The sequence below is a fragment of the Heterocephalus glaber genome, unplaced genomic scaffold (assembly GCF_053883595.1).
Source record: "Heterocephalus glaber isolate CG9 unplaced genomic scaffold, H.glaber_assembly_v1.0 deba00001504, whole genome shotgun sequence".
In the NCBI taxonomy this organism is placed as follows: domain Eukaryota; kingdom Metazoa; phylum Chordata; class Mammalia; order Rodentia; family Bathyergidae; genus Heterocephalus; species Heterocephalus glaber.
In genome coordinates, this window is record NW_028258324.1 from 17,009,728 (window position 1) to 17,029,616 (window position 19,889).

At 41.5% G+C, this 19,889-nt stretch overlaps 1 protein-coding gene across 1 annotated transcript in view; it reads left to right on the forward strand.

Moving 5' to 3' along the window:
- Positions 1 to 2,285: 2,285 nt before the first annotated feature.
- Trim42 (tripartite motif containing 42) overlaps positions 2,286 to 19,889 on the forward strand; it is a 31,096-nt gene continuing 13,492 nt past the window's right edge. Inside the window, exons 1-4 of the mRNA XM_004834346.3 lie at positions 2,286 to 2,854; positions 6,631 to 7,328; positions 12,826 to 13,646; positions 17,230 to 17,454. Coding sequence (XP_004834403.2) covers positions 2,514 to 2,854; positions 6,631 to 7,328; positions 12,826 to 13,646; positions 17,230 to 17,454 — 2,085 coding nt within the window. The 5' untranslated portion in view covers positions 2,286 to 2,513. The remainder of the gene's footprint in view (positions 2,855 to 6,630; positions 7,329 to 12,825; positions 13,647 to 17,229; positions 17,455 to 19,889) is intronic.

Consider the following 19,889-nt stretch of genomic DNA (forward strand, 5'->3'; position numbering starts at 1 on the left):
CTTTTTCCTTAGACAAAGGTCTACTATCTCGAATCTACAAAGAACTTAAAAAGATCAGACCTCCCAAATTTGAAGACTCATTCCGAAAATGGGCATCTGAATTGAACAGACATTTCTCAGACAAGGAAGTAGAAATAGCAAATAAATACATGAAAAAATGTTCAACATCACTGGTCATTCGAGAGATGCAAATGAAAACATCGCTGAGCTTCCACCTCACACCAGAAAGAATGGCTGCTATGAAATCAACCAATAACAAATGCTGGCAGGGCTGTGGGGAAAGAGGAACCTTGCTCCACTGCTGGTGGGAGTGTAGGCTGGTGCAACCACTGTGGAAATCATTATGGAGGTACCTCGAAGAGCTAGGACTGGAAGTCCCATTTGACCCCACTATTCCACTGCTGGGTTCTTGCCCAAAGAGTTAAAAGAATCATACCACAGTGATATATGTGCACCCATGTTCATAGCACCACAGTTTGTGATAGCTAAAACTTGGAAATAGCCCAAATGCCCATCAACTGGAGGCTGGATAAAGAAAATGTGTTTTTTTTTTATGAAATGGAGTATACTACTCAGCCATAAAAAATGAGAAATTAGAGACATTTATAGCTAAGTGGATGCACATTGAGGCAATACTCTTAAGTGAAATAAATAGGACACACATATATAAATACCAAATAGTTTCTCTGTTGTGAGAAACTGAAAGTGTAAATAAGGACTAAAATGTATAATAGGTAATGTGAAATAGGAAGAAAAGGGGCAAAGGGGAAGGAAGTGGGAGGGCTATGGGAAAGGATAAAAGGGAATGGGATTAATATGAGAAAATGGAAATATAGGAACAAAATCTTTGTAAATAGGGAAGAATGGAGGAGTTGAAGGGAGGGCTGGGCAAGGGTGAAAAATAAGAACCAAGAGAGACTATGTAAAGGTGCAAATCTCCAATGATAAATGTCATTATATTGTATACCTAAAATGTACCAATGATCAGGATGAATAATCGATAATGTAAAATAGTAATAAAAAGTCCAAAGGGGTAGGGGTAGTGGGACTGGCAGGGGAAAGGAAAGAAGGGAAAGGAAAAATGTTGAGAAATGGAAAAAATGGAAAAAAGTCTTTGTAAATAGGGAAGGGTGGAGGGGGTGAAGGGAGGGCTAGGAATGGGGACAAAATAAGAACCAAGATGCATTATGTAAAGGTACAATTCCCAATGAGAAATGTAATTGTGTTGTATACCTACAATGTACCAATAAAAGAATTTAAGAAAAAAAAAAGGAATGAGAAGCTAGAGACATTTATAGCTAAATGGATGCATATTGAGGCCATACTCTTAAGTGAAATAAATAGGACACACATGTGTAAATACCAAATAGTTTCTCTAGTGTGAGAAACTGAAAGTGTAAATAAGGATTAAAATGAATAACTGACAATGTGAAATAGGAAAATGTCCAAAGGTGTAGGGGTTGTGGGAGGGGAAGGGGAAAGGGAAGAAGGGAAAGGAAAAATTATGAGAAAAGAAAAAAAATGGAAACAAAATCTATGTAAATAGGGAAGGGTGGAGGGGATGAAGGGCACACAGTGAATGGAGAAAAAAACAAGAACCAAGATTCATCATGTTCAGGTACAAGCACCCAGTGATAAATGTAAACGTATTGTATACCTGAGATGTACCAATAAAAGAATTTAAAAGGAAAAAAAAAGATCAATGATTACTGAAAGAAGTACCTAAGTGAACCTATACTGTTTGTTCCTTTAATTCCTTTCCCAAATGGTGATATCTCTTTAAATGTGACGTGACTATTATTTGTAAGTGCTATGGTTTGTTCATCAAATAAAGAGTTATAACCGTGCAGAAAAAATCCACAAAGAGGAAAACCATGTGAATCTACTTTTCTAATTAAACATAACTCAGTCTTTCAGTCAATGAAGACATAGGCTCTAGTCAACCTGCCAAATTCCAGTCAAAGCATCAAGCAAAAAGAAATATCTTATAAAACCAGTCCCATAACCTGAAAGGTGACAAGTGACAAAGGTCCAAGGTCCATATTGCATCATATTGCTCTGGAGCTGGTCCCATGAAAGTACAGACCAATGATGGCAAAACTTCTAGAGTTTTCAATGATAACTAGAAACCTACTGTGGCACGTGTGCCATAGGTTCACCACCACTAGCACAGGCATCAACTTACCTGTGTCACTGCTCCCAGGAGTCACCTTCTCTAGGTGACAGGGATTGTGACATAAGCAAATGTCTCTAGGGAGACAGGGATTGTGGCATAAGCAAATGCCCTCAAGCAGATATATGTAAATGCCAGCCCATGAGCTTGCTAGTAGGGACATCACCTGTGAAGGCCTCACAGGTGGTTGGCTGAGTTGGTTGCAGCCAACTTCCTGCAACCCCCAAGCTGAAGGCCTCACCAGCAGAAAGAGTGGCCCCTCCATTGAGAACTGACCACAGAACTCTGGTATAGGAGGTGTCCAGAGCCCCGGGGACCAAGTGGCAATCATATAGACATCATGGAGACTGCTATGTGTGTTTGCTCCCCATGCTGTACATGGCAAAGATGTTGTCCTCATTTGTGCTCCTGCCTGTGCTGCAAGTTCATCTTCACCTCGGAACGGAACTGCACCTGCTTCCCCTGCCCTTACAAGGATGAGCGTAACTGCCAGTTCTGCCATTGTACCTGTGCAGAGAACCCCAACTGCCACTGGTGCTGCTGCTCCTGGGCCAATGATCCCAACTGCAAGTGCTGCTGCACGGCCAGCAGTAACATCACGTGCTACTACTACGAGAGCCGCTGCTGCCGCAATGCCACCATCATATTCCACAAGGGCTGCCTCAAGAGCATCCGCACCTCGTAAGTACCTGGCACTCAAGATGGGACCACATTGGCTCAGGAAAACTGGGGACTTCATGCCAGCTGTGGGGTCCCCAGAACTGGCCAGTGCCTCTCTGAGTCCACCTCTTTATTTGAAAGAGAGTCCAAGAATTTTGTAGCAATTAAGATTATCCTAAAAAGGGCTGGGGATTCAGCTCAGTGGTTCCACTGCCTGGCTTGCAATCACAAGGTCCCGAGTTCTATCCCCAGTACCAAAAAAAAAAAGATTATCCTAAAAAGCCATGTCTAGACCCTGAGTTCCAAACTCAAGCTCCATTAACTATGGAAATGAACCCTCCTGAACCCCAACTCTTAAGACTTTATCAGATAGTGAGAGCTTATACTTAGTGTGTAAGCAACTTGCCACGTGCTGCATGCATAACCCCACTTCACCCTCATCCTGTGCCCAAGGTAGCCCTGAGGAAACTGAGTCTTGAGGTTAAGTTACCCAGGATCACAGATTTCATAAGATGCAGTCAGGATTTGAGTGCAGAATCTGTGCTCATAAATTTAAAATGTTATATACTAAAAAATGGAGACAATGATACTTTCCATCATAGGTTAGGTATGAGGATTAATGTATGTGCTTTGGAATCTGAACAATATAAATTGTTCTCCTCCTTCCTATGAACTTCTGCTATCTGAAATGTTTATTGAAAAAGTGAGAACTTCTACGGGCCACTTTTGACCCTGGCAATTTATATAAATACCTAGACCTAGACATCCATGAACTCTTGCTGGCCTTCTCTCCTTCCCCATCCAGAAATCATAGCAGGTAGGCTCTTAATTACTCATTTGTGGCAGTAACCCTCTTTGTCAGTCACTGCATATCCTCTTCCTGCTCTACCAAACTAGTTTTCTTATGACATACACAAAGGGAGTCTGGTATAGTACAGATAGATTTCTCAGAGGAAGAAAAAACATAACTTAGCACTTCCAGATGACAAGATTAGGACAGAGAACAATGGGAGGCAGGTTTGAAGGCTTTCAAGGATGGAAAAGCAATTCTGTGAGCAAAGGTTTGGATTCTGGGGAAGAATATGATCTACCTCACAATTAAGCACTTAGCAGATGTCTAATAACTGTTATCACTACCCATAGCCCTCTTATGCTGTCTGCATAAGAAAGAAGTTACAGATGCTGAATGCAAGTTTAGAAATTTTAAGGTGTGAATCTTCTCTCCACTGCCCCATTCTCTGTGCGCCAGCCACAAAGAGCCACTGAGTCTCTTTCAGCTGGGTAAGGATGAAATTGGAGCTCTGGGAAGACGTTTCAGGCGTCAGTGGCTCCCAGACTTTGTTGTGCATTGATATCACTTGGAAATCTTTAAAATATTCTAATGCCTGTCCCCACCCCTAAACACTATGATTTTTATTAGTCTAAAAGTACAAACTGTGCATCAAAATAGTAAAAGCTCTGCCACCTTCAGGTGATTCTAATACACACAATGGCCTAGAGTGGACAAGGAGGGAATCTGGGAACCTTGCCAGCCAAGTGAGAACCCAGATACAAAGAAAATAGGCCTGAATCTGACAAGATACCCAGCAAGAAGACAAGGCTGCTGGGCTTGCTGACTTCTCTGACATAGAACCAAGGCCCCTTTGAATGCCCATTTCACACCTGAGTCTTAGCAGCGGGGAGTATTGCAAATTCCAGCTCTGGCATACTGGAGCTTAACTTCCAACTGGCCTCCCTTTTGCTTTCTGTGCTTCTGCTCCCCTCTTCTGACCAGCAGCTTCCATCACTCTAGTCTCACTCATCATCTCAGCCTCATTCTTTTTGTTATTTCCTTTCTCATCTCTACCACAGCTTACTTTGACCTCTGATCAAACCTATGTTTGCTCTTTCCCTTCCACAACCTCTCCTTTCTTCCCTCCTTCCCTTTCTGATTTCTCACCACATCTCCCTTTATGGTACACACTGATTCTCAGAGTCTTACATTTCTGCCAAACTAAAGGAACTTCATCCAGCTACCACATATCTAGCAGACCTATACCTCCAGGTGGCCCTTCAGCCCCATGGAGAAGGCTGAAAAGCAGAGAGGAAACAAAGAGAAGAGTTTGGCCCAGCATCCCAAATCCTAGGGCCGTGACAGTGAACCTTTTAGAGCTTTCAATGATAACAAACAACCCACTGCAGCACATGTGCCATAGGTTCACCACCACCACGGGATGAGATTTCCATGTGCTTGAGTCTACCGGAGGGAAACTGTCACCGCAGCACCACTCATTACAGTATGTTTGAGAGCTTCTTTGAGGGGCTGGACTCTGAGACATAGGTCCCTTGCCAAGAGAATAGGGAAGGAGACAGAGATATAGGGAAAGGCAAAGGCAAAAGAGAATACAGCCCAGTGTTAGCACATAAACATACATAAACATACATAAACATTGCTGTGAACAGAAAAAAGACAGAAATAGCCACAGGTCATGCATCTGTTTACACCTCCATTCTCAGAGCCAATTCATTTATTTTCATAAACCACTTTTGCCCTAGTTGTAACTTTTTAGACCATAAACTTAATTTTCTCACTTCATTGTTCTTACAGATAAATATAGGAAATCAAGCTCAGATACTAGACAAATCTCAGCACACATACCCCAACAGAGGTACATGCCTTCATGGACTTGACCACTATTTTCCTCTACTGTGGAATCTTCCTCTCCTATGGACATACATTGCTAGTAGCAGACAGAGTAATTATAGGGGCACACTTGTTCAATGCTTATGATCTGCCCACAGCTAAGCACTTAGCATGGATTAGCTCATTTAGGTTTTATAAAAAAACCTCATGAAGTCAGTCAAATTGTGAGCTTTGATTTAAAGATAAAGGAACTGATATGAGGGAGGTTAAGAAACTCTTCTCAATGACATGTACCAATCATTACCTGTTGGTCTGGGAGTGAGATCATATGGGTGGGTTCTAGACTTGGCTCAGGTATCGACCTCCTGGTGTCCTGGGAAATACTCTTAATCACCTTCCTCTGTGTTCCTTCTTGTGTTCAGTAATAATAATGTTGATGCCCCCTAGGCACAACCCATCAAGAACACACTCGCAGTTGAGCAAGCTCGGGTTTATTGACTTGTTTCAACAAGTGGCAACTTGTTGTTGTTCCAGTGGGAAGTGCCTGGATAAGAAAGCATCAATGAATTACGATAGGATTTGGCTGGTAGTAGGTGAGAACATGAGGATTATCTTAACAGAGGATGGGAAGAACAGAATGAGTGAGCCAGAATCTGCAATGGAGGTGAGGTGCCCATGGGGGAGAGGAACTAGTGACAGTCATTTCTATTGATCCATATGAGAGAGTGGTCATTTTTGTGATTTGCACAATGTTCTTGTCTGAGTTCCAACATTATGAAACAGTTCTGCTCTGTTTGGATCCATCACAATCACAGTGCCCTTGTGGGTGTCTGATGTGGGTGTTTCATGACATTACCGATAATCAAAGGAACACCAAGGCCCAGATCACTGCTCCAGTCTGCTGCTTTACTCTTACTGGAAAATTGCATCTAGCAGTTGCAGATCTCTTCCAAGGAGTGCTTTCAGTCCTTAGAGTTATTAAATTAATTTTATTCTCAAAAAACTCTGTGGCATGGGCACCAATTGCATGAGGAATGGGCAGAGAGGTTACCCAGTTAAACGATGAAGGAGGCAGCTTAGAAGCCAGGCACCCTGGCAGGAGCCCATATCTTCCCCCATCCCACTGGCATGCCTGAGAGACAGAGCAAGCTCTCCTGTTTCCTTCTCCCTGCAGGTCCAAGACCACTCTGCATGTGGGGAGCAGCGATACTCAGGTGGATAACTTGAAGTCGATACCAGCGAACAGCCATCTGGTCGACCACCTCAGCTGCCCCATGTGCAACCGGCTGCGCCTGCACTCGTTTATGCTTCCCTGCAACCACAGCCTGTGCGAAAAGTGCCTGCGGCGCTTGCAAAAACAGGCCGAAGTCACCGAGAATTTTTTCATCCTCATTTGCCCGGTTTGCAACCGTTCGCACTGCATGCCCTATACCCACAAGATGCGGCTGCCCGAGAACTACCTGCGCGGCCGCCTCACCAAGCGCTACATGCAGGAGCACGGCTTCCTGAAGTGGCGCTTCGACCGCTCCTCTGGGCCCATCCTCTGCCAGGTCTGCCGCAACCAGCGCATCGCCTACAAGCGCTGCATCACCTGCCGCCTCAACCTGTGCAACGAGTGCCTCAAGGCCTTCCACTCGGACATCGCCATGCAGGACCACGTCTTTGTGGACACCAGCGCCGAGGACCAGGACGAGAAGATGTGCATCCACCACCCGTCCAGCCGCATCAGCGAGTACTGCCGCAGCGACAACCAGCTGCTCTGCACCTTCTGCAAGATGGCTTTCCACAGCAGCCACGACACCGTCAGCCTCATCGACGCCTGCTCCGAGAGGTCTGCCGCACTCTTCAGCGCCATCGCCAAGTTCAAAGCAGGTCCTGGTGCTAGTGTGTGTGTGTCTCTCCCCTCCAGAGTAGCTCCTGGTTCAGGAACTGATAGGGAAGGTGCCTTGGAACCATCTATTAATGACAGCCTTACCTTTGCCCACCAGAGCAATAGTGCCCTGGGAAACACCGAACTCCCCGGTGGCCTGTGGTCACTGTGGCTGTGTTCACACTGGCTGCTGCCACCAGCCATTTAGCTTCCCTGTGCCTTGGTTTCCTCTTCTGTACAATGGAGATAATAGAAGTAACTCTCTCATTTACTGTTGTGAACCCTAAATGAGTTACTCTATGTAAAGCATGCAAAAAAAAAAAAAAAAGATCTGGCATGTAAGTGCATAAAGATTCTATAATCTCCAAGTCCTCTGGCTTCATTTTCCTCTTTGGAAATTAAGTTGATTCTCTAGTTTCCTGAAGTTCTGTGAACATTTCTAAGGTGTTTTGTCCTGAAGTTGGATCTCCCACCCACCCACCCACCCACCCTGTCCAATTTTCAGCCAAAAAAGATTAAGTTAATACCAAAAGTCATCCCAATTTAAAATTTTTCCTTCATGAGCTTTCTTCCCCAAAGTTTTACAGAATAAATTAAATGAACTCACAACAAACACATAACAGGAAAACTCAGGAATAGCTAATAACATTCTGGCCAACAACTTGTGTTTCCTCCATATGCCTGTTCATATTTGTTTATATTGGCTACATATAATAAAGTTATAGTTCTATAAGGGAAATAGACCCTGGTCTCTATGATGGAACCAAGTACAATAATATTTCAAGGAGTTCAATAAAAGGCTCTATAATTTCTGTATGTGATTCCACCTGGATAGACAGGAGGACCCTAGGGATCCTTTTAAGGCCCTTCACTTCCAAGAATAGCACCTTATATAAAAGCCAACTCTATACAGGCCTTTGAAACACATTATATCCAATCTCATACATCCAATCTCAATAATTCTACAGTATAGGCCTTAAAATTGCCTCCATGGATACAAGAACTGTGGTTCAAAGAAATAACAAGCACAAGGCAGCAGCTGGTAAGCACCAGATCTAGGCTATCTGACTCCAATGCCCATATTAATTGCACAGCATTCATTTCACAAGTACTCTGTGCTAAATGATAACCAGAATTTAAAAATAGAGCCATGAGGGGTGCAAAACTATACCACCCATGGTCCATGTCCTTAAGGAATGGCCCACTGTCAGTGGCCAAGCAAGGTCCACCAGCTCCAGACAGCCCCTTACCTTTGTCAGATACTACAGTCTCTGTCATACAGACATTCCCAGACAGAGGAAGGAGGCAGCTTTTCCCTGAGCTGCCCAGAAAGCTCCCATTGGATGTAGAGATATGACCAGAAACAAGACTGCTAATTTTCATGTCACCTGCGACTTCTCACCAGCCTAGATATTTCAGGAATACCTTGATTTTCTCAACTGCCACATACCTGGAAACAGTATGAATGGAAAATTATTCCATTTTGGAGCCACCACCAAGGAAGCCTCATATTGAAGAAACTCTGTTTGAGGCATATCACCAAGAAGACAATTAGATCTGTTGGCTCCTATAGGGTCATTTTAAGATAATACTCACTGCCTGCCCAGGCCAGGACTTAGATGGATTCTTGGGCTTCAGCATAGGGAAGGAGCTGCTACCTAGAGCCTGCTGTGGCTCCCATACAGCTGTAGGGAATCTGGGTGTCAACAAAGGAGAGACCTAGGATAGTTTTCTCAGGACCCAGGGCACTTAAAGTTCAGATAGCAAACTTCTGGTCAGAGTTGAGGCACAACACCACTATAAATTTCAGGACTGTCTAGCACTTGGGAGGAGAGCAGAGCTACTGGTAAATTAGCTATCTGATATAGGTAAAGAACTTACCCTGTTCTTCATTCCTAAAGGAACAAAAATAATACTTTAAACTATACTTCAAACTTGTTCTTCAGCACTTTCTAGGGAGGCGTCATAAATGTTCATTTTGAACATATCCCTAGATATTTAGAAGTTGGTGGTCTGAGAACATACACTGAGAAATAAACCTTGATAGAAGATTCAGTTTGGGAACCTTACTAACAACCTATGCCCCTCTTCCATTACTACAGAGGCACAGGCTGATCAATGGATTTTTTTTTAAAGTTCCCCCTTGTGATTCTAATGTGTAGCAAAGATTGAGAACTAGATTAAGAGTTCAGAAATGTGGCTCCCTGCCACTCAAAATGTGGTCCAAAGATGTTAGTATCACCTAGTTAGATTGCTAGTATCACCTAGTTAGAAATGCAGAATGTCAGCCCATCTAGCCTATTGCATCAGCATCTGAAGTTTTAGCAAAGATGCTCAGGAGATTTCCTGGATTTGATTCTAAACCTAGCTGAAAACTGCCTCATCTGGATGCCTGAGCCCATCTCAGGCCAACTGATTCAAAATCTCAGCACATCAAGCCAAGAAAACATTTTTTTACAAACTACTCAAGTGATTCCAGCACTCATAGAGAACTGAGAACCACAGCTGGAGAAATTAAGAAATTTAGGCCTTGATGTTAAATTCAGGGACAGGGTCTGGTTTCTCCCATGTACTGAGCATGTGACTCTGGGCGGTGAATTCACCTCTCTGAACTTCAGTTTCCTGTAATAGTTTTTTATTATACAGAAAGATGCATATAATATAATATATGATAATATAAAGACCTGGTTCATAATATATGGATCTAGTTAATAATAAATAGTAGCTAGTTTTTAGTATATTATCTGAAGAATACCTTGATTTGACTTTGTTCTAAGGTCAACTCTTGCTAAGCCATCCTACTTATAAGGTTTTGGAGTGAGAGTGCTTCTGGCCCCTTCTTTCTTTTCTCCTTTCCTGGCACTGCCTCTTCTCCCTTGTCTGAAAAATTCTGATTCTATCTCTCAGGACTTTGCTGTACATAAGCTTAACTAATCTCTAACAAAGCTAGAATTTTTCTCTCCAAATTTCTTTAGCAGTGGGTAACTGTTGAACAGTCAGAGATAATAATGTGTAACATGGAATTTCAGCGGCCGTAAGTCACAACGTGCTTGCATATGGGGGAGATCAGGGAGAACCTTACAGCTAAGCTGAAATTGCAAACTAATACTTTCCTGTTATTCTCCAACCTGCATTGCCTCAAGGCCATTGTGAAGGAAGAGATGGGCAAAGGAAATGGAGTCATTACAGAAAAGGCAAAAAAAATGATATTGCTGGTATTGACCTCCAAAATGCTAGAAAACAAAGCACCTTTTGCCTATACACACTGGTCACAGTGGTAACCAAGGTAGTTGTGATGCCTTTTCTCATGGTCTGACAGGACCCTAGGTTTCTTTTACTCAAATGCACCTCATTATTACCATAGCCACTATCCATAGAAGACCAGCTTTCTGTGGACCAAGGGTAATGTTAAGAATCAAGTGCAAAACTATTTGATCATCCTCACTCTTGAATTAAATTTGGTAAAATTTAAAACTCATCAGTTCACTGCAGCCTTGACCTTCCATGGGGAGGATCTTAACTATAGTATTTGCTATCAAAAATTGATGATCTTTAAATTGCTGCCTAGTACCTAAAACCCCTTAAAGCTAATAAAGGTGTTGAGTGACAGAGACATGCCAGGTACTTCCCTTGCCACAGCACCCTCCAGTTGCAACACTGATGGATTTGTGAGTGCTGAAGCATAGAAACCTCCTCATATTCCTCCTGCTTGTATCCCCAATACCTCAACTGGCATGCAGCATACATAGGACTCTAAGGTGAGTTTAAGTGAACTTAAACTCCAAATAGCATGTGAGAGGACCCTGGGTGAGTTGGTTCTCCTTCAAGGGGAGCAATGGATCCTTTCTTGGGAAGACATAGGGGAAAGGCAAGAGAGGGAACATGGCTGAGCTACCAAGAAAGACACCCAGTTGAGGAAAACAGATATTTGAGAGCTGCCTTAGTGAAGGATAACTGTTCTGATTTCCCATTCTTGCTTGGGCTAGATTCTCTTTTTTTTTCCTTTGTCAGTATGTGTTTGCAGTACGTGCATTTTACAGTCATCTTGGGGAGTGGGTACACATACACAATAAAACTTGCTTCCTTTTTTAAGTCCCTTTCCCCATCTCTTCCCCTTCCCTCCCTCCTCCTCCTCTAAGTTCCCCTTTTCTCATTGTCATTCTTATTGATATTATTAATCTTAACTTATGCTTATGGCATATAATGGTACGTTCAATGAGGTTATTAGGTTCCTGAACATTGCACCTTTATTCTACTCATTTCCCCTTCCGCTCCCCCTCACTCTCCACTCTTGATCTCTTAGTCTCACCCTTCCCATTTGAAAGAGATCCATCCCTTTGTCTCCTTCTAGTTAACTTCTACTGAGATCCTTGTTTGTATTTTGCTGTACTCAAATGAGATACCATATGGTATTTAGGGGATTTTGTTATTCATTAAGTTTATTGGTACATTTTAGGTATACAATATGATGACATGCATCATTGGGAATTTTTACCTTTACATAATCTCTCTTGGTTATTTTTTTCCCCATTCCCCTGACCTCCCTTCAACCCCTCCACCCCTCCCTATTTACAAAGACTTTGTTTCCAATTTTTACTTTTGTCATATTTATTCCTTTCCCTTCTTTCCTTTCCTCTACACCTCCCACTTCCCGTTTCCTTTTGGACCTTTTCTTCCTATTTCACATTATCCAGTAAACATTTTGATCCTTAAAAGAATCGTACCACAGCAATATATGTGCAACCATGTTTATAGTGGCACAGTCTGTAATAGCTCAAGCTTGGAAACAGCCCAAGTCCCCATCAACTGGAGACTGGATAAAGAAAATTTTTTTTATAAAATGGAGTACTACTCAGCCATAAAGAATGAGAAACTACAGACATAGCTAAATGGATGCACATTGAGGCCATACTCTTAAGTGAAATAAATAGGACACGCATGTGTAGGGGTAGATTTTGTATGGCAAGAATTCTTGAGGGCTGGGATTTAGCTCAGTTGTGCTACTGCCTGCCTTGCAAGCATAAGGTCTTGAGTTCAATCCCCAGTACCCCCCCCCAAAAAATAGAATTCTTGGGCAAGGCATCATTTAGAAGAAATCATCTGAAGTTTAGTTCTTTTCCTACCTCTGTGAAACCTTACCTTTCATTTCATCTTCAGTCCAACTTGCGAACAAGTGAAGTGTGGTGAAAATTAATGTCAAGAGGGGCCATAAACTTTCACCCTCAGATCTGAGGCCACAATGGTCACCATTACACAACAGAAGTACGTCAGGAAAGCAAGCTGGGTTATACCTGAGGGAAGTTTGAGAGGAAGAGGAAGGGAGAGAGAGAAGGAAATTTGTTTTGTAAACTTATGCTGGCTTGTTTTGCCCACCTACAAGTGCCTTCCCTCCCTCTCCACTCACTTCCATGGATCCCAATATAATTTGCTCCAGTTTCTATTGTTTTGACATCTGGGGAGATGAAAATTGTAACCATAATTAATGTGGTTGTTTTACAGTCCGATATGAAATTGATAATGACCTAATGGAATTCAACATTTTAAAAAACAACTTTAAAGCTGCCAAGGAGACAAAGCGAAAAGAGATCAGAAATGGATTTCTCAAGCTGCGCAGCATCCTTCATGAGAAAGAGAAGAACATCATGGAACAGATAGAGAATCTGGAAGTGTCCAGGCAGAAGGAGATAGAAAAATATGTGTACATCACAAACCTGAAAGTGAATGAAATGGATGGCCTAATCGCCTATTCGAAGGAAGCACTGAAGGAGACAGGCCAAGTGGCATTCCTGCAGTCAGCCAAGATTCTTGTAGACAGGATTGAGGACGGCATCCAGAGCACCTACAGGCCTGACCCCCACCTACGGCTCCACTCCTCGCACTGCATGCCCTTGGATTTTGCTGAGCTCTCCAGTGCCATCCATAAGCTCTTCCCCACAGAACCCAAGAAGATGCGCTCCTCAGGGGACTTGCTGCCCTCTCCCTATCCCAGCCACTCAGAAATGATGATTGCCAAGAAGGTCACATTCAGCCCCCACAGCTTTGGCAACCAGCAGATATGCCAACGAAGCTCCTCCTTGTTGTCTTTCAACACTGCCAGTGAGAAGGCCAAGATGGGCCTGAAGGCATATGGAAGACCCCAGTCAGCTGCACCTGCCAAACCCACAGATGGCTTCTACACCTACCGGACCACTGAGGCAGAAAACCAGCTTGTTCAGGACAGCAACAGCTTCCACAACTGGTACTCATTCAATGAAGCCTCTGTGAGCACCCCAGGGCCAGTTGTAATCTACCAGACTTTGGTATATCCAACAGCCGTCAAGGTAAGAAAGAGGTGGAAACAGGTCAGAGAATGGAAGTGAGTAGTCATAAAAGGTTGATCAAACTTATTTGACCTCTAGAATCTGGTCACTTAAACCTGCTCCTCTGGACACTTTGTGGTCAGCCCACTGAAAGCCTTCAGTTACCCAAGATTGGCTTAAACTAGTCAACATACTTAACTTATCCTCACAAACACATCTGAATATCCCACCCATAACCCAAAGGGAACCACATTGGAACCAAAGAAATTTGAAGAGACTGCTTTGAGAATGTAATGTTTCTCAAAGGAATGCTTGTAATAGAATATAGACTATAGAATTAGAAATGCAAACTCAGTTACCTATCAGCTATTGATTCCTTCTTCCCAAAGAAAATATATAGACTTTGTGATTTGAAAAAATTGGAAGGATAATCCACAACATAATTCCAATTCTTACCTCCTAGAGTCACTTTTTTTTTTTTTTTTGGAGGGGAAAGGTGCAGAGTGAGGTCTCGTAAATCTCTACAGATTCTGTAACCTGACCTCAAGAGAAATGATTCCCTTTTGGCCTTCATAATCTAAAATGGACAAATGATCTTTCAAGTCCAGCTGTACATCAATTGAATTGCTTATGAGATACCTTGTAAAACTGAGAGACATAAAGATTAACATATAACTACATATTCCATTAGAGTATGTCTTGTTCCTCTGGGGTTCCTGAAGGACCACCTTCCAAGCCAGCCTATGGCCTGCTTCCTTGTGACAGAGCCCCATAATCTAAGAATATGATTCATAATCCCCAAAGTGTTAGCACCTTTGGAGCCTAAACTAGTGATTCTCAAACATCAATGTATACCTGGATATAGGGAATGGGGAAGGGGATGTTACCAGAACCTCTGCAGTAAGCCCTAGTCTCCTGCGAGCCATGGCAGCACAAGGCAAATTACAGGAAAGATAGAAAAATGAGACTGAGAAGAAACTGAGCATTGGGTCTCATCAGTGCTGCTCTGGGCGGCAAAGACAAAAGCCCCCAGTTTACTGCACCTTTTATTCAGTACATGGGGAGAAACAAATGTAACAAATGACTTGCAGAGAGTTCAGTACATCCTGGGAAAACAAGATGTAACAATCCAAGAACAATGAGGAACTGAGTAGATGTTTGTTCTCCCAGGATGTTTTCAGCTCCCAGGATGTTTCTTGTCCTGGAGAATCACAGCATCGCCAGATCATTGAGGTCTCAGTTGTGACTGGAGGCCAAAATGGAGTTATTCCGTAGCTGGGCTGTAGGCAAGAGAACTAGGCTAACCAAATGATTTTACCCTAAAATTATGTAGCATTGCTCCCGACACCTGGAGATCTTGTTAAAATGCGGAATCTGTTTTAGTAGGTTTAGTCTTCTCACAAACTTTTAATGTTGTTATCTATAGATCACACTTTGGTCTAAAGGGTTTACCTAGAAACAAAGAAAAAAATGAAGACTAGACACAGGCCAAGTTTCACTTCCTCATTCACCTGAAATGTGGTAATCTGTGTTTTGAAGTCTATAACTGACACCAAGAATGACTGCACAGAAGCTGTCAGACCCAGTGAGGTTTCCCTGACCTTCACTTAAGAGATGGCCATGACTGAGCAGTTGACACAAAATGATACCAAACCAGCAAGGCCCACAGTGTAAGTAACATCAGGTCACGGATGACAGCAGGGTCTCATCTCTGTATCAATCCAGACTTTGTAGGGAGTTGACAGCTCCCTATTCTAAAGTGAAAGCACTGGTGGTATCTGGCCTATACTTGGGCCTGGGAAAATTTACCCAATGGCACCTACTAGTTGTTCCTGGATAAACTCAAGAAAGAGGCCTCCACAAAACAGTCCAGTCAAGTCATTGATTATCAAGAGAGGACACCTAACCTACTGTCATACAGTAACAGTTGGTATAAAAATATCATTGGTCCCTATTTTAGGGTCTGAGGAATCATAATGCTCAGTAATGCAAAAGACATGTCTGTGTTGATATCTCTCTCAAATCTTTAGGATATTTGGCACAGAAAATACAAGTGGTACCTCAGTTTACAAACTTAATTTGTTTTATGATTTTGAGGAAGATAGCTGTGTTTGTGTATGGGAGGGGAAGATGGCTGTGGTTGTGTTTGTCACCCTATGCAGAGTCTGTGAACAAAGTAAGCAAAATTTTGCCAAATGCTTTTGTTTGCAAACAGAAGCCTTTGTGAACCGGGGTATTCCTGTTAAAGTTATTCCTTTTTAAAGTTAACCTTATAAATTATTAATGTGTATTGTAAAGATTCTAGAAATTTTAAACTGAGTTTTATTTCTAGAAATTCCTTCCTTTAAAAATGGTTAAAAATTCAGATGAAGATTCAGACCCAAATGTATCCATTGCAGCATTTATTTATGAGAGTATAAAATTAGAAACAACCTAAATGTTCAACTATAAGATAAATTATTTATGGGGCAGTTTTTTTTAAGATAGTACACTTCTGAATTTTTAATAATATGTAAAATACATAAAATATAGTAAAGAAAATATATGAAAATATGTGAAAGACAAAAGAAATCAGAGTAGCATAATCCAAATTATATGTATCTGTATGTTTATGTGTACTCCAAAATTGAAAAGAAATAATAATGAATTAACTAGATTCCAGGGTTGTGAGTGGTTTATTTTCTTCCCTTATAATTTTTCTGTATTTTCTAACTATGTTACAGTGAGTATTCTTATTTTGATAACCAGAAAAAAATTCAAATTTTATTATTTTAAAAATTTGTTTGGGGACAGGAATTTAGCTCAGTGGTTCCACCACCTGCCTCACAAGCGCAAGGACCCAAGTTGGATCCCTGGTACAAAAAAAAAATTTGTTTGTAAAATTTATACACTTATAAATTAACTTTATTCTCATAAGCTTTATGTTTATTAAAACTTAATCATTACATGGTGACGTTTACAAAGACAAGTGTTATAAAATAGTTATGTGCCAGACACCCTCTGCTAATTGAGGCTTATTAATATATCCCTTCCTAGAAGTTGATATTTTATGCTTTGGGTCTGAACATATATCTCCCATTATTGGATAAGTCATTTCATCTCTTTGGATATTTCCTTCCAATCAGAGTTGGAATAGATACTTTTCTCACCTTCAAGTATTCTGTGGTTCCACTGGAATTTGCTAACAGTGTCCCTTAGGATCCTGTGAAAAAGATAGTACAATCTGTCTTCCAGTCTGTGAGGATTACATGAACTAGGGATGGTAATGACTAAGATAAGTATGATGCACAATAGGTATTCAGTAAAGCATAGCTACTTTTGCTAGTGATGTTGGAAGGACAGTTGTCACCTCCAGGTTGAGCAAGAGTAACAGAGCCCAGAGGAGCACTCTTCTGCTCCTGGAGTCCATCAAAAGCATCACACCAGGACTTTTCACACGTCCTTACTCTACTGTTGCACAGACTATGACTCAAAGACCTCAACAGCAACAGGGGATGTGGTCAGTTTAAACTTGACCCCCAGAAAGACACAGCATAAGTCTTCACAGGAAGAGAGCTGAGCAGGGTGTACTAGTCCCAAACCAGCATGTTTATTTCTTCCATAGGTCTACTGGACATGCCCAGCAGAAGACGTGGACTCTTTTGAGATGGAATTCTATGAACTTGTTACTACTCCTCCTAACAATGTGCAGACAGAGCTCTGTGGACAAATTCAGGACATAATGCAGCAGAGTCTGGAGCTACACAACCTCACCCCCAATACTGAGTATATGTTTAAAGTGAGAGCTATCAATGACAACGGTCCTGGCCAATGGAGTGACGTTTGCAAGGTACTGTGCACATTGTTTCTTCAACAGATTTTCTTGAAAGATTCTGGGTGCAACTCTGTTAAGATTATCATAGGATCACAGAACCCATAGGAACTCTCCCTCTCCACCCAGAAAATTGGATAACACAGGACCAAAGACAAGGCTCCTGCCCTCCAGCACACTTTGCAAATACAACCTGAGAGTTGTCAAGTTGTGCTTTATTTAAAAAATTATATTTGTTCTAGGCCTTGTTAGGAAGTGTTAGGATGCAGAGATTGAGAAGAAAATAAAGCATAATCCTTATTTTCAAGGTTCTCAGGGTCTAGTAAATTTTTGTATGAGAAAATAAGAAATAATTATAATGTAAGAAAAAGTAAAAAGGGGATCATATCCTCAGGCAAAGATAATGCAAGTTTAACAAATAAAAATATGATAACCACTTAAGTTTGAATTTCTCACAAACAACAAATAAAAATTTTAGTATAAGTATATTCCACATACTATTTAAGATCTCTTTATACAAATAATTTTTATCTGAAAATTAAGGAATAGCCACTGAACATGTCAGGTAGGCTCCAAAAAAGAAAATAGATTCTTTCTTTCTTCTTCGTGATACAAGGCTGGTTCTTCTTTATATACCCAGGGGGTCACACACTTGTCAATGTAATTTTATTGATATTAAAAGGAGAAAGAGAAGAAAAATATTAAGACTGCCTAGAGCTATCATACTGTATAACTATGATGGTATTCTTTGGAATCAGAGTAGATTATGTCTCAATCAAGGATTCTTTAGAAGTCAAAAGGACAAGTCCATTCATTTCAGCTTTTGAAAAGGGAAAATGTATGGGGGGGGGGTGTTATGAGATCCCTGTCAGCTGATCTGATACCCACGGGTATCAGATCAGCTGACAGGGATCTCATAACACTTCTCTCTCTCTTTCTCTCTCTCTCTCTCTCTCTCTCTCTCTCTCTCTCTCTCTCCTCCCTCCCATCTCTGTTTCTCTTTGAATCTGCACCAATTTTGACTAGCCTTTAGTTTCTGCTCCTCTAAAATCAGCTTGCAGCCTTCATGTGTAATTTTAACTCCAATACCAACATCTGATTAGCTACATTGTTTGTCTCCCTGGTAAAATGTTTGAGGATAAGAATCTGATATGTCCTCTCACTCCCTCTAGTGACAAGGGGAAAGCAGAAGGTGGGGTAGGGCAGGATTATTCGCTGGGTAGCCAGTCTGTGAGATGAGACTACTCCATCCTAATGGCCAGTTCCTGGGGGCCATGCTCTGCTTCTGGAACCCAGCACCCTCATGCATACCCTTCCCTCTCACAGAGGTCAGACACTGGCTAGTATTGGAAGGCCTACTTGGCCACTCCTCCTGCTGTACCTCAGCTACCATCCTGTTGTTGGTCAATTGCCCCTGAGTCCTCTGGTTCTTGGCACCATTTCCTTCAGAACATGGAATGCCAACAGCTGCTAACACATTTTGCAGTGTGTCTTCTTAACTGTGAATTTTTCCTTTTACCAAATTCCATCTTTTTAGAAATCCCTCAGACACATCTTGCCCATGAAGGGCACTCAGTGCTGTTATTAATTTTGTTAAATGCACCTTCTGTCATTTCTAGATGATCAGCACTGGGTAGAGAGACAGAAGTGTGTTATCAGTCTGCCATTCACCCTGGGGGGATGCTTTGTTGCTCTCTCACTTTGTAGACTCCTTGAGAAAAAAATTCACAGCTCATCTTTCTCCCACAGTGCTTACCCCAGCAGTTTGTATATAGCAGATTTTTAATGATTATTGAATGGAGAGATGAGAGGAAATGGGACCAATCAAATGAATATATGAATGGATATCTAAATTAAAGAGTGAAGAAATAAATTGATAAATAAAATTAATAATTATAAAGTACCACAAGAAGCCTGAAAGCCAAGTGTTTTATGCAATCAGTCAAGAAATATCATTCTCTAAAATTTTGTTTGTGCGATTAATTTGCCCTCCCTGTAAGAGAAGGAAATACATTCCAGGCCCTTTGCTTATAACACAATATCTAAATGAGCAGAGCCCTAATTAATGAGGTTTTCTGGAAGTTTCATTTTTATCTGACTCAAGGAGCTGCAGTATAGATTTTCCCTTCAGAAGAAATTCTTCCTCCCTTCTTTGTGGTTATATTAGCATTCCAGAGGAAACACTGATTTCCTTAACATTTGTCATCATTTGCATAAGTAAAGGCTTCAATAGCAAATGAAAATAAGATGGTGTGTTTGAATGACATTTATAAAGCTTCATAAAAGTAATGACTTTAGCTCCCTTCTATAAAATCGAGATTTTTTTTTTCCTTTGGCATCAGTGCTAGGCTGGCATTGCATTTCATTTAAATGCTGCAGTAAGGCACCAGAATCATTTCTTATCCAAAATGCAATATTTCCATCATGTGTACTTTTGTAAAAGAAGTGAAATA